A 14,051-nucleotide genomic window follows, 5' to 3' on the forward strand; every position below is an offset into this window, starting at 1 on the left:
GGGTGTGCGACGCTCCTCATTAGCAGGCTGCTGGCAAATTGATTCTGTGACATTTATCACGGTGTGTGTCTGGCTTAGGTTGCCAGTGGCCCATCTTCCCATTTCCTTCTCCAGAGGAGGAAGCCCTGGGGCCACGGGTGAACCCCCTCTCCAGTGAGCAGTCATCAGAAGCACCTGGCCTACCCTGAGGAAAAGGCTCTTCATTCCATTTAATTTTCAAAAGTTTTCTTCCCCTTCCCTTGGATAGAATTCAGCCAGGGTCCAACTGTGCTCCCTGATGGACAAGCTGAGCTGATTTCACGCCTTCCTGAGAGTTGGCACGTCGGGGCAGGCCACCAAGGTGAAGGTGGAGGTTGTACATTCCCACTCCAGCCCTTCTCCACCTGGGAAGGCCGGGGAGAACGGTCCAGCCGAAGCGGCTGTGACTGTGCGATGTTCCCTTCCTCCCACAGCTGCCCTCCTCCCACTCGTCTGAAGGACGGATGTGGCTAAGATGAGAGAAAAGTGAGGTTCTGGGGAAGGTAAACTGACAGGATGTGGGACAGACTGGCTGTATAAAGACGTGATGGGTCATATATATTAATGTTGGAGCCTGAGTGTTTTCTTTCAGAACTTTTAACTACTTTTTCCTCTTCCTGAGGTGTGAAACAGTTCTTCATTAGCCTATTCCAATCTCTGTTTATGCAGATGATTGGGATTTTCCTTTTGTTCATTTGAATTCAGTTCGGTGAGCACTTATTACACAGCTATTATATTCATTGATTGTCAACAATTACTGAGAACTCATTTTCCTGGCACCATGCTATGCATTCATTATCCTAGGAGAATAATGTAGGAAAAAGAGTGGATGCAGGCAATTGAACCAGGAGAGTGAGGATAATTCCCCTGGGGAGACAACTGGGAACTCTTTTTTAGTGTTAATTTGAAAATAACTTTCAAACTCTGTCCTTGCAAAAAGAATTCCACTTTCTCATAGCATCCGAACAGGTGCCCTAAGAGTTAGAGCAGAATTTCACCAAGGCGGCCATTTTGATAGGAAGTACTGACCCGGGGAGCCTCACGCCTGACGTCAGCTTGGGTTTCTGATGCTTCCTAAACCATGTTTTTTGGAAAAGTTCCCTACCCTCTTTGTGTCGTAGGTTCTTCCTTTGTAAAATAGTAGTTTTCATTTTGTTTTTCTGTTTGTTTTAAAGGGATCCTACCTGGAGGGTTCCTGACTGTATATGGGAACATGTTTAGAACAGAGCCTGGCAAATAGATGACACTCAATAAACCTGACTGATACTTCTGTGTTTTCTTCTTTTTTAAAGACTTTATTTATTTTTAAAGAGAGGAACAAAGAGAAGGAGAGAAACATTGATGTGTGAGAGAACATCAATCGGTCACAAACTCCCTACCTGGGACCTGGTCCACAACACAGGCATGTGCCCTGATCCAGACTCGAACTTGGGACCTTTTGGTTGGCAGGAGGTCATTCAACCCACGGAGCCACAGCAGTCAGGGCTCTTCGTTTTTTCATGTTGATGTTTTTAAGACAGTTGTAGGGTGTCACTTGCCTAGGACATTTTGTGTGGAACCTTAAGTTTATTTTAGAATTGGAATCAGTTATGGTTTCTAGTCAGCAATCTAATTTCATTTTAGATCCCTTGACTTCTGGTAATGTAGAAATTCCGCTGTTCCCCTTGGGTTCTTTTCTAGGACAGGACACTTCTGTTTGATTCAGATTGTGGGCGGGATGTGTGAAACAGTTCAATTGTTAGTGTAAATTATTAGAGGTGTTTTCTTTTTTAAAAAAGATCATTTATGTACTTATTTATTTATTTATTTATTTTTAGAGAAGGGAAGGGAGGGAGAAAGAGAGGGAGAGAAACATCAACGTGAGTTTGCCTCACATACCCACGACTAGGGACCCAGGCATGTGCCCTGACTGGGAATCGAACCAGCGACCCTTTGGTTCACAGGCCAGTGTTCAATCCACTGAGCCACGCCAGCAAGGGCTAGAGATGTTTTCTTAAGCCAGTTCTATTCTAGTATTTTTTAAATCCTGGACAATATCTATGGCTTTGTGGCGCTATTTGTCGTCATCTTTTTTTTCTTGATTTCTTGAAACTTTCCTTTTTCATTCAACTTGTATCATATGCCAGGTTTCTTTTGCAATTGCAAAAATGATTGAGAGAGACATCTTCATCTGATGCATTTACTAGTTTAACAGGTTTACCAGTGACTTTTATTCTTTATTTCTACGTTTAACTTATCTAAGCTTAACTTAAGACCTTTGGCAGATATAAAAAAAGAACATGAAATAAAATTTAGTCAATCACCAGCTGAATGGAGGCATTTAGATTCCAGTCTTAGGAGACGGCCTTCTCCTTCACTTTTCTGTCCTCTGGGGTCTCAGTGTGCCAGCCTGCACTGCATCGTGGAGTTATAAACTTCCACTTTTACCCTCACCAATTTGTCGTCTACAGATCATTTCTGGTAAACTCCAGGAAGTAAAGCCGTTTCCCCTCGCGCTATCCCCACAGACACCTGTTACTCAGTGCTGTGTTAGGGGCCGAATGCGGCAGTAAAAGCCCAGTCCCCGCCCTTGCTGGGTGGCAGACTATGAGAAGAATGAAAAGTTATGCAGCTCCACTGTAGGCCAGACGCCTCAAACACACATTTAAACCGCTCCCTAGCTCCAAGTAGGAGAAAGTCAGCAGAGTGGCCCTGGGGGTGAAGCTGATGAGTGCTTCTGCACTTCACCTTGCTGTTGCTCCTTCCTGTCAAAGGAGAACTGAACTCAGCTCAGCTAGGTGATTTGTTGCCATTGACTTTATATTCAGTGTGATGCTCAAATCCACCTGTGTTTGAAATTTTGCTCCCATTTTGCTAGTTTCCATGAATCTATCTTCATTGCTAGTTTTCAAATACAGTTTTGATCTCCTACCCACCCCCCCAAAAAAGAAACAGCACCTCGCAATTCTCCTGAAGATACAACTCATGAAAACTAGGTGCTCAGTCATTTTGAGTGGTGGGAGTGAATGAATGAGACTGCCGTGCATTTCCAGATCGTCAGGCAGTTCATTTTCTGTATCTGTTTTTGTGAGCCATGTAACTACTCCCCTTATGGAGACAAGGCCTGGGAAGTAATTACTCTGTCATTGTTTCAGGTGTGTGAACTTAGCCCTCTGCAGATCCTTTTACTGCGTTCAGCTTTTATGAAATGTAGAATGATTTTTTTACCCCTATTGATGTTATACTGATAGATGATGCTGATATATTTGACACAGACATTTTTTCTGTTTATACAATTATTCTAGCAACTAGCAACCACCATACCTTTCAAGACTTCGTAAATGGTTTGTGCTGTTTTTTCTTAAAGCACTTCCGTTGGCATTGCAAGTATAGTTGCCCTGAAATAATCAAATCGCCCAGTGACTGATTGCCAGACCTCAGGGTGTGTGCAGGCCGTTGCTTCCAATGCCAGTTTGGCCCCGATGAGTGTGCGTGCGTGTGTGTGTGACTTCTTCCTAAGGAACAAACGAAGCAATTGCCTCCCTTACTTGTCGATCTGTCTCTTCCGTGTCATGAACAACAGGCATAAAGGTCTTTGCCTCTTTCTGTTCTCCCGCGGCAATATGTAAAACTAATATTGGCCGAGCATGCTATTAACCTTGGGTTTAAATTCATCGTACTTAATCTCTTGATTAATGTCAAGTTTAATGCCCAACAGCAAAGGTTGAAAGCTTAACTGTTTGTGAATGCAAGCATGAAATGAAATCCTAATAACCAGCACAGTGATTTGGATTTACGGGCTGTGTTGGCTGCTAAAGATAACTTGGAAATTGTGTTGTTGCACGGACTAATTTGTCAAAGTGGGCTGCGATAAAGAACTATTTAGATTTCAGGAGAAACCTGAATGGAAAAAAACATAACTAACATTTTAGGACAAGTCAAGGGTATTTGAAAAATGTCACTAGACTAAGAACACTAACACACCTTTTAAATGTTGAACTGCTTCAGTAGGAAATTCCCTTTGTGCGAGATAACATTTCTTGGCAGTAAAAGAGTGGGGAGAGATTTATGATCATGTTCTTTTCCCTGTTTGAGTTCAGCCTTTATTTGTATCTTATTCATCTCCATGTTTTTTAGCTCTTATTACCTGAATTCTGAGACATCCTTAGAAAAAGGATTAAAGAAACAAGTCCTGAGTTTACACAACAGTCAGCTTAACTGATCTCTCAGTTCTCTCCCTGAAACCTCTATCCTCTCCCAAGTTTATCTTCTCAGTGATACCCTGTTGGTAAGTTTCAGATACTACAACATTTATATGGAGACTTTTTGCACTGGCCCCCTCCTTACAAAAATTAGAAAGGGCAGGACTTGCCGAAGCCCAAACCAACACCTCCTTGCTCCTTGGAGTACAGCTGACAGAGGCTTCAGTGCATTCATCTCCAATTTGTTTTTCTTTAACAAACTTTAAAATATTGTCTCTTGTAATTTCTATTGCATGCCAATAAAATAGTTGTAAAAACGTTTCATGTTTTAAATTTAACATGGGAACTTTAATATGGCAAATTTCAAACATGTATAAGAAAGAAAAGGAGGTGTGTGGGGAGCCGCCTGGTGCTCAGGATTCGGATTAACAGTTGTCATTTCATGGGCGATCGCATTTCTCCAGGAACCTCTGCCCTCCACCGTTTTGAAGGAGATTCCATGTGCGAGTGTTTCAATATGTGGCTTTAAAAGAGACTCCTCTAAAATATGTAACTACTCCCATTATAACAATTAATATCATTTTGTATAAAAATAATGCAATCTCTTCATAGCATAAAACGTATCAAGTTAGTATTCACATTTTCTAGGCTGTCTTATGAATTAAAGTTTATCTGAACTAGGTTTCAGGTAAGGGCTATGAATTACAATTGTTGGTGTCTCTAAAGTCCATTTTTAATTTTAAGTTCCCTTCTGTTTCTGCCCCACCACAACCCGTTGACTTTTTGTTGAAAAAATTTCTCTATTTGCCTTAGAGAATTTGTTACACTCTGCATTTATTACTCACCCCCCCCTTCTTGTTGTAGAACCTGGCTCCCGGCCCTGTATATTTCCTGTGAATTGATGAGCCTTGATCAGAGTTAGGCTTAATATTCTTTTGCAAGTCTGCTTCGTGGATGATATATACTTGGCATATCAGTGTCTGCTTATCTCCCTTTGTGATGTTAGCTGCTGCTGGTGATCAGTGCGTGGGTTCATCCATTCATTAGAGGGTCCTTCTCAATCTACCAGGAATAGTTCTGTGAAGAGAAAATACTCCTCTTCTGGTATTTGGTTACTGTGAGGGATAGTTCCTGTGGAAAATCTTTATACGTGTCTCTCTTGTTCACCTAGCATCTTCCACTGTGAACTGTAATTGGTTTGTTTGTTTACTTGTGTGCTTATTGGTCTTTATCATCATTATGAAGTCATTGATTGAAACATATTTGATATGTTCACTCTATTCCAGTTATTTTCTTACTGCATCTAAAATTGCCCCCTTTTGGGCTATAGCAAGTTAATTCATATTATATTCTGAGGCCTTTTGACATGACTTTGGTAGTTTGTAATAGTTTTCTGTTTGTTTTTTGCTACCTGGTATGTCAAGCTCTTCCAGGTTCATCTTATACAATTTTGGCCCAAATCTGGGAACAACCATTCCTCTAAGGACCTCGATCCTGCTGTGGAAAATAACACTCGGAGACCATGGTCTGCATGCCGGGGACCTGGGTGTAATGCTGCTGGGTGTTTCTGGGTACGGGGGACAAAACAATGAACAGGAAGGTAGACGTTCCTCATTAAGGTTATGTTTTGCAGGGGACAGACAAGTTAAAGAGTAATATATATATTTTAGATGGTAGTAAGTGCCATGGAGAAAAATAAAACAGGAGAGGGGGGTGAAGAAATGCTCATGAGGAGTGATGACGTCCGTGCTGGGTAGAGCGGTCAGGACGTGCCCACCGAGAAAGGAGAGGATGGTGTTGGACACCAGGCCGGGGGAGAGTGAGAGGTGTGGGTGTCTGGCAGAGCGGTTCATTTAGCAGAAGCCCTGGGATGACCCTCGGCTTCCAGCATGGAGAGTGAGCACCTGGAGAATACTCTCCGGACGGAGTTGTGTGTTTTGTTCACAGGTACAGTGGTTCCTGGCACACATGTTTATTGAACGAATGGTTCTGTTTACAACATTTTGCAAAGTAGGTGATAGCTTTTTGTTTGTTCTGAGCAGTAACCTTTCCCAGCTATCACCTTTCTAATTTTGAAAAAATACTTTGTAAAATGTGTAACATTAAAATCTGAAACATTAATTTCGAGATATGAAGCAGGGGTATTTTAATCACTTATTAACAATTTTAATATAATGTTCTTTAATGTTATATTTATAAGGGAGTACAAGGGTTCACATTAGACCATTAGAATGGAATGAGCCAATTATATTGGAAGGCACAGCTTTCTTCCCCATCTTCCAGTTCTCATTGCCACTCCACATTATTTGCCTGGATTTATGATTCCGGCAAAATTGCACATCAACAAAAAAAAGGAACTGTATTCCTGGTCTCTATCATGTAAACTACCTCTCTAAATTGGGTGATTTTGACTATGGGAGTGTCCTCAAAATGGACATGGGCTCAATGGGGGCCAGTTTGCCTCTGTGCCGCAAGAACCATACCCAGTAAGAGCTGGTACAGGAAGCATTTCTATGCATCGTCTGTGTGGTTGGCAACACAGGAATTCATTTGCTGCCTTGCCTGGGTAAAGGAAAATGGACAGTTCTCTGAGAGCCATTTGGGATGGATTTTTAAAAGTAACACCTTCTCATTAGAGCCCTGCTGGTTTTGTGGCATGTTGAAAACATACTGCAGCTTCTCTTAAGTTCTGCCCCTTTTCTGACATCCTGAGCAGAACTATCATGGATCTCTCCCGGCCTTGGCTCTGTCCTGCACATGGTGGGTTTGTACTTTCCGTTCATAATATTCCTGCCTCCTTTGGCCGGTGGCAGCAGTACCGTATGATGGAGAGCACATGACCCGATTGCCCGTCTGGGTCTACCTCCTGCCTACGTGGTCTAGAGCGCTCCCTTCAGTCTTCAGTTGGTTTCTTCTCACTGAGGTCAAGTCTAAGCATGCCTGCGTTGTAACAGAATGATGGAAGTGGGTAAGTGCCACGTAAATGGAAAAGAGAATCATCATCACAAATATTTTTAGTGCTCAAGTGATGTTTTGATTCATTTATTAACTCCTCAACACCTAAGAACTGAGTCCCTATCATCTCCCAGGCACTGCTCTCAGGGATGAGGATAAAGCAACTGAACAGGCAAATTGAAGCTTCTGTCCTCAAGGAGCTTACATCTGGATGGGGCAGCAAACCATAGTAAACAATAATACCTGAAGAAATTTTCACGAGTCTCAAGTTCCCCCCTAGAAAAATAGAGTAAGGATTTAGCATGGCCGGTGAGTAGGTCAGGGCAGGCTTCTCGGAGGAGAAGTTGGAGCGTACTGTGTAAATAGGGAGTGATGCATGGAACTCTCTGGAAGGAATGGGAAAAGCAGATGCCCTGAGGTAATAAGGTTACTAGGTAATACGGAGGATACCCAGTGGTACTTAATTTTCTGGTAAACAGTGGTTTTTGTAAAGGTTTTATTTATTTAAAAAAATATTTTATTTATTTTTAGAGGGTAAGGGAAGGAGAAAGAGAGAGAAACATCCATGTGTCGTTGCCTCTCGTGCACCCCCAGCTGGGGGCCTCGCCTGCAACCCAGGCATGTGCTCTAACTGGGATCAAACTGGTGACCCTTTGGTTTGGAGGCCGGCACTCAATTCACTGAGTCACACCAGCCAGGGCAAACAATGGCTTTTTAAAACTGTAAGTGTGTGACATAGTTATATTTAAAAAAATCATTTATATGAACTTCTAATTTAACTGGGTGTTTTGTTTTTGTTTTTTTTTCTCTCATACATGCCCACCTGAACCTGGCAGCCCTGCTGAGGTAGAACTGTTCTGTTCGATGCGCAGGAGGTTGGATGAGAGTTGTAAGCAGGGAGCTATTATTATAGCTTACAATACACTGAGCAGCGGGAGCACAGTAAACTGATTTTGAAGGATTTTATGTAGAGGGTTTAGACACTGAGACTCTAATATTGAAGACTGGACTGTGCTTATGGGACTGTAGGAACCCAATGTCAGGTTTCCGTGGGTATCAAGTGGTGATAAGCGCCTGTGCTCTGGGGCAGCAGCGGGTTTCAGGGCTCAGCTGTGGGTGCCCCGGGCGCCAGTGGGCTCATCCGGCGTGCGTAGCAGCCTTCCTCAGAGGGTTATGGGAGGACCCGTGGAAATAATGTGTGCACAGTGCTCACTTAGTGTCTGGCTCCAGGTACTGTGCCTTTTGTTCTTTGCAGTTTCTCCTCCCCCCTCCCATACACAGCCATTGGTAACAAGCACTTTGGCCAAAATATTAATCACCTCATTTGTCTGGTACACAGGACTGGTCTAGAGAGCTGAACCATTTACGTGTGTAGTTTTCTTTTACCATTTCACTGCCTTTTTGAAACTTTAGAAAGGGAAGTGGGCCAGGGGTGGAGTGGGGTTGAGAAGCCTTTACAAAATACACACACACACACACACACACACACACACTTTAATGAGTAACTTCATTTGTTATGTCATCAGTATAACAAATTTGTGTATATATATGTGTATTTGCCTATATATGTGTGTGTGTGTATATATATATGTACATATATATATATATATATCATCAGGCTATCAAATGAATAGATGTAGAGGCAGCTGTACCCTTTTGATATATAACCAACTAGCCTGACAAGATGACAAGCTGTAAAATTATCTTTTGCAGATCTTATAGAATTATAGAATTATTAAGAGGTCACCTGAGCCAATTCCTTCAGTTTGTAGGTGAGAAAACCTGAAAGCCAAATGGTTTAAGGCTATATTCCTAGTTTGTAGAGTTGGGCATAAAATCCGTCCGGCCGAGTCCAGTCCTCTTTCTCACTCCCCTGTCCTTGGCTACGCTGGGCCTCTAAGGTGGCTCTAACATGTGCTATTCAGGGGATGACATGTCTCAGGTGTCACCCAGCCCTTCTGCTGACTATGGAGCTTACTTCACAAGTCTCCAACCCCTCTAAGCCTTGATTTCTTCACGTGTAACCTGACAATGGCACCTGGGTCACAGGGCACCTAGGGGATTAACTGATATAATGTATGCAAGCTTATTTTTTTTTCCCCAGAGACCCTTACATACTGTGAATCTTCAGTAAATGATTGGGTTCTTATATAAATAATTCCTTTAGAAATTATTAATGTAAAAAATTATTGTAAAAATCATAATATACAGATTAGTATAAAGAAGAAAAAGAAAAGTGCCCATAACATTATCATTCAGAGATCATCTCAAACTTTTTCTTATGCATTTTTCTCCTTTAGTTTTGATTGCACTTCACTATCTGTAAAACACAGCATGCATTTCTGTGTCAGGGACCCATTAGAGTGAAACACTAACCACCAGTCCCGGGAGAAGAGGCCGCGACAGAGCCCAATCACCGTTCTGTCCAAGGAGTTGAACGTTACTGTGAGGAATTACCCTAAGTGCATGCATCCATATGTCAGTCTCCTCTAGTTTTTGCTGCCATTTCATTACTTTTTTTTTTTTTTTAGAATATGAATTGTCCGTTCCACAGACCTTGAAAGTGTGACCTGCTTGAGCTGTTTAGGGACTTCAGTTTACATGGCTCATGATTAAGCTACAAAACCCCCTCAAATCAAAGAAGTTTAAATCATTAGGAGGAAGGATGTCAAAAATCAAATTGGTTAATTTTATATTCCTCCTTCAAAAAAGTGATTTACAAAGCTCTCACAGTGGAATGCGTATAATTCTCCAAAGGTCTAGCCTAGCTGGTCTTTTTTCTGGTTTTGCTGCCTCTTCATTTTGTTGCCTGAGGCCAATGTACTAAAAAGATTAGTTTCCTTGGAAGAAGCTTTGCCTTCAAATCCAAGGTTATTAGAGTAACGGTTCTGCTCCTCTATTGATTCTTGTGTGTGTGATCACGAACTGGGACAGTTTTCAAGTCCTGGACTAACCGTGGTGGTCTGTGGACTGTGTTCAGGATGTGCAGCCCCTCCACTGGCAGAGAGCTCGGGTGCATCGGGCTGCGGGCTCCAGCAGTCGGGCAGGGTGGGAGGCAGCGGGAGGGCGCAGTGCCGCAGCCCTGCGTCCCTGCGCTGGCAGGTAACACAACCCTGTCCCAGGGAGAGCACCAAGGGTCGCAGGTGGAAAAGTGCGGCCGAGGCAGTGGGTGGACGGCAGCAGCCACAGGTTGACACAGGACACTGGGCTTCTGAGACCCAGGATGGAAGAGGAGATGAGGAGGGTGATTTGGAACGGAAGTGTCCATATGAGAAAGGCAGTGGGCTCGCTCTGGTGTCCTGACATCCTGCCGGGGGGCGGGGGGTAAAGTTTCTTATAGGAGCCTGACTAGATCAGACAGAAAACAGGGATTAGGAGGCTGATTGATTAGCTTGAGCAGGACTTTCCCTGAGTATCATTGATGACTCTTATTTAGGAACAGGTTGCTCATATGACAACGTGGAATTACTACCAGTGCTCACCTTCTAATCCCGGTAATCTTCTGAGGTTTAGAAATAAATGCCCCCCCCCCCCCCCCCCCCCGGCCATGGAGAGATTGGTTTGTGTTCAATTTAATTATCTTCTTAACTAGTTATCCTGTCACTGTGTACAAAAGCAACCTTAAAAACTCACCTTCCTCATTCTGTGTCAAGATGCTCGTAGTTGGTTTTTTCTCCTTTATGAGTGAATGTGTGACAGTAAGATTTCTTGCTAAAAGCTGAAATAGACTGACTCCATTTTCCATGCTTTCAGGAATGCCCTTGAAGTCTTAGAAAGCATTATTCCGTCATTTAGAGGAACAAGAACTGAGATAAATGATCAGTTTCAAGGAGAAATTAAAGCCTTGAGTATTCTATAGGGAAGTTGTATTTTAGAAGATTACCTTAGACTGTATTTTCATCAGAGTGAGTTTGGAAGGTTCTTCTTAGGGTGGAAGAATGAGGAGGAAATGTCCTTTTCTTTAACAGTGTCCGATCTCACTAATGTCTCTCTTTTGCTTGATTTTCTTTATTCATAGTCGTTTCTTTGTTTCATCTTTCTCCGGTATGCTATTCACAAGGAAATTCTTCATCCTGATGTTGCTCTGAAGTGTAAACCTACCCTGCTTGCCCACCCTCATCATTTTGTGTGGGGTTGAGGGTCTCTCAGTGAGGTCTGCAACCCATTTGAAGCCTTCATGTTATAAATATGCTGTATAGCCATGTTTTCTTGAGTCCATCGACAAAAATTTAATTTGTACTAAGTAATTCAGTTTGGCCCAGCAGTGCAAGGTACAGGGGGTACGGTGCTGCTGGGACCCACTGGGCTTCGTCCTCTTGCTTCTTTTCTGTTGGCTCCCCCTCATTTTTCTCATTGTGGGGCCCCAGACACTGCCTTTCATGGTGATATTGCTGTGAGGTCTCAGTAATTAGGATGGGCATCCAGTCAAGTTAGTACATTCTTTTTTTATGAGTAGAAACCATTTCAGCTTTCCTCATGGGGAGTCCTTTTGAGCCTCTGAAGTTATTCACAAATATGGTAAAGTCTAATTTTAGTCCACAAGAAGAAAAAGAGAATATTGCACTTTTCCTCTTCAGGGACTCCACCCTCCCTTCGGTTTTTTTGTTGCCTTCTGCTTAATCGCTTCCAGCTCATTTGCAGGCAGCTAGCTGGCTGTGTGCAATCCCAGCAGTTATTTTGGTCTGAGCAAAAATCACCTTGCTTTAAGTGCAGTTTCTAGGTGAGTGAAACTACTGGTTCTTTTTTTTTTTTTTTTGAAAACACCCTCGGCAGAAAGACAGACCATTTTGTTCAACTCTGCGTTACTGAATCGGGAGGCTGCAGTCTCACGCACGTGCCTGCTTTCTCAGTGACCTTCCAAGTCATCCTCACCTCCATGCTTTGTTGATGTCTGTAGGTCCTCCTGGCCATAGAAAAACAATTATTTCAATGGCTATTTATTATCTGTCTTTAATAATCTTATTATGTGTTAGTAAATGGGTGATATGCAGTCTGACAATTGTATAGCCAGTTTTGACAGTGAGGTCAGACATCAATATTACTCAATGCATTTTTTATTTTTTCTTTACTAGAAATTGTGAATTTGCCGAATCCTTTTTGATAACCTCTGTTGAAGTGATTCCTGTAAAAACTGGCGTGTTTCCTTTGTCTTCCTCCCCACAACTCGCCAGACTCTTTGTGCATTGACAGAACAATCCATCTTCCAGAATGGATCTCACAAAATCACTGAGGGTTTTTTCCCTTTTCCTTTCATCTCTATCTCCAGTGGTTTTTATCATCTTGGTCCTTAGTGAGAAGTGAACAATCAGAAAATGAGGGAAAGCCTGGGTCAATTAGCCTTAAACACCAGTTGCATTGCTAATTCTGAGTTAAATGACTGTGGCCCAAATGCCAGACATGCCACAGCAGGCAACGAACGCATCATTCCTGTCCTTGTGCTAAAGTCACAGAGGCACCTTTCCCTTCTCATTCCCCTGAGGGAATGTTCAGGTCTTTTAACTTTCTGCTGTAAGACCCCTCCCTCTCCTGGTATAGAAATATGAGAATTAAATGATAAAGGAGTCAGTCACTGTGGAGTATTTTGAAGGACAGATATAAAACATAATCATATTCTCCTTGGGACCTTTGCTGATTATTGTTTCATCTGAGAGGACACCCATCTCCGGATCCCTAGCTAAAGTGTGGGGCTCTAATAACAATAACCCGCTTCAGTATAGTGCTCGTGGCGCGTCAGGAACTGCACTCAGGGCTTTGTCTGTACATTAGTGCATTTACAGATGAGCCAATGTTTTTAGTGCGTCTGACTTATATTTTTCAGGTTGAAAATTGGTGTCCTCATTTACCTTGGAGAGCAAAAAATCCCTATGAAGAAGCTGATCATAATTCATTAGTAAGTGACTTTGGAAACCTCTTATTAGTCTTGTGATTTGGGTCTGCTGCCAGTTGATATATGTGGAGTCTTCTAGAAATGCCAGGTGTAATCTGAAATGGTGGCAAACAGAAGAACTTCTGTCCTCAGCCCTGTGGACATCTCAGTGACCAAGTCAGTCAACTAGTTAGCACATATATTTATGGAGCAGTCCTCTGAGGGTCCTTAAGTGACAGGCTACTGATACGAATAAGACCCTGTGCCAGATATGGAGGCACTCAGGTCTGATGAGGGTGATGGTTGTAAGCAGTGACCATACCTGTGTTAATGCTAGAATGCAGACCCGTGGAAATAAATGAGAAAGTGTGATCTCAGCCTGCAGGGATGAGCAGATATTGCAAAGAGATGACATTGGAGCTGAATTTATGATGATGAGTGAGTTTATACTGGGTCAAGGGGGTAGGCATCAGCTGTGAGGGGAGAAGGTGAGTATATAAGAGCGTGGCATTTTCAGGGAGTAAACGAGGGTTCAGTGGGAGAAGGCCATAGGCATTTGGATACATTGGGGTGAAGGTGAGATTGGAAAGGTAGCTAGGGGGACAGGGAAAGGTTTTATATGTTACATTACAAGCTTAAGTCTTTCATCTTTACATGGGGGATCTATAAGCTTTCTAGGTAAAAGTCCAGATAGTAAATATTCCCATCTTTGTAGGCCGTGAGGTCTCTGTCACAGCTACTCAATTCTGACCCTGTAGCACAGAAGGCAGCGTAGACAAGATGTAAATGCATGGGCATGGCTGTGTTCCAATAAAAGTTCATGGACAAAAACAAGCAGTGGGGAGGAGGGTTTGACCCAAGACCTGTAGTTCAGATCATGGGAATCTGGGGAAGTTGTTGAATGAAGGAGGGATGTGATCAGGTGGGTGTTTAGACGGAACCATGGCAACTGCTAAAAAGTTGATCCAGTTACATGAAATCAACACTGATGTTGTTATTATTTCTGTCATTTTAATCACGTTGTATCCAGC

At 42.7% G+C, this 14,051-nt stretch overlaps 1 protein-coding gene across 10 annotated transcripts in view; it reads left to right on the forward strand.

Annotated features, from left to right (window-relative positions):
- MGAT5 (alpha-1,6-mannosylglycoprotein 6-beta-N-acetylglucosaminyltransferase) overlaps positions 1–14,051 on the forward strand; it is a 346,996-nt gene that overhangs the window by 200,240 nt on the left and 132,705 nt on the right. For all 10 annotated transcript variants that reach the window (XM_053666802.1, XM_053666810.1, XM_053666815.1 and 7 more), the window contains one exon: positions 12,973–13,044. In XM_053666802.1, the coding sequence (XP_053522777.1) occupies positions 12,973–13,044 (72 nt within the window). The remainder of the gene's footprint in view (positions 1–12,972; positions 13,045–14,051) is intronic.

The sequence above is a fragment of the Artibeus jamaicensis genome, unplaced genomic scaffold (assembly GCF_021234435.1).
Source record: "Artibeus jamaicensis isolate MK-2021 breed Jamaican fruit bat unplaced genomic scaffold, CSHL_Jam_final contig_1284, whole genome shotgun sequence".
In the NCBI taxonomy this organism is placed as follows: domain Eukaryota; kingdom Metazoa; phylum Chordata; class Mammalia; order Chiroptera; family Phyllostomidae; genus Artibeus; species Artibeus jamaicensis.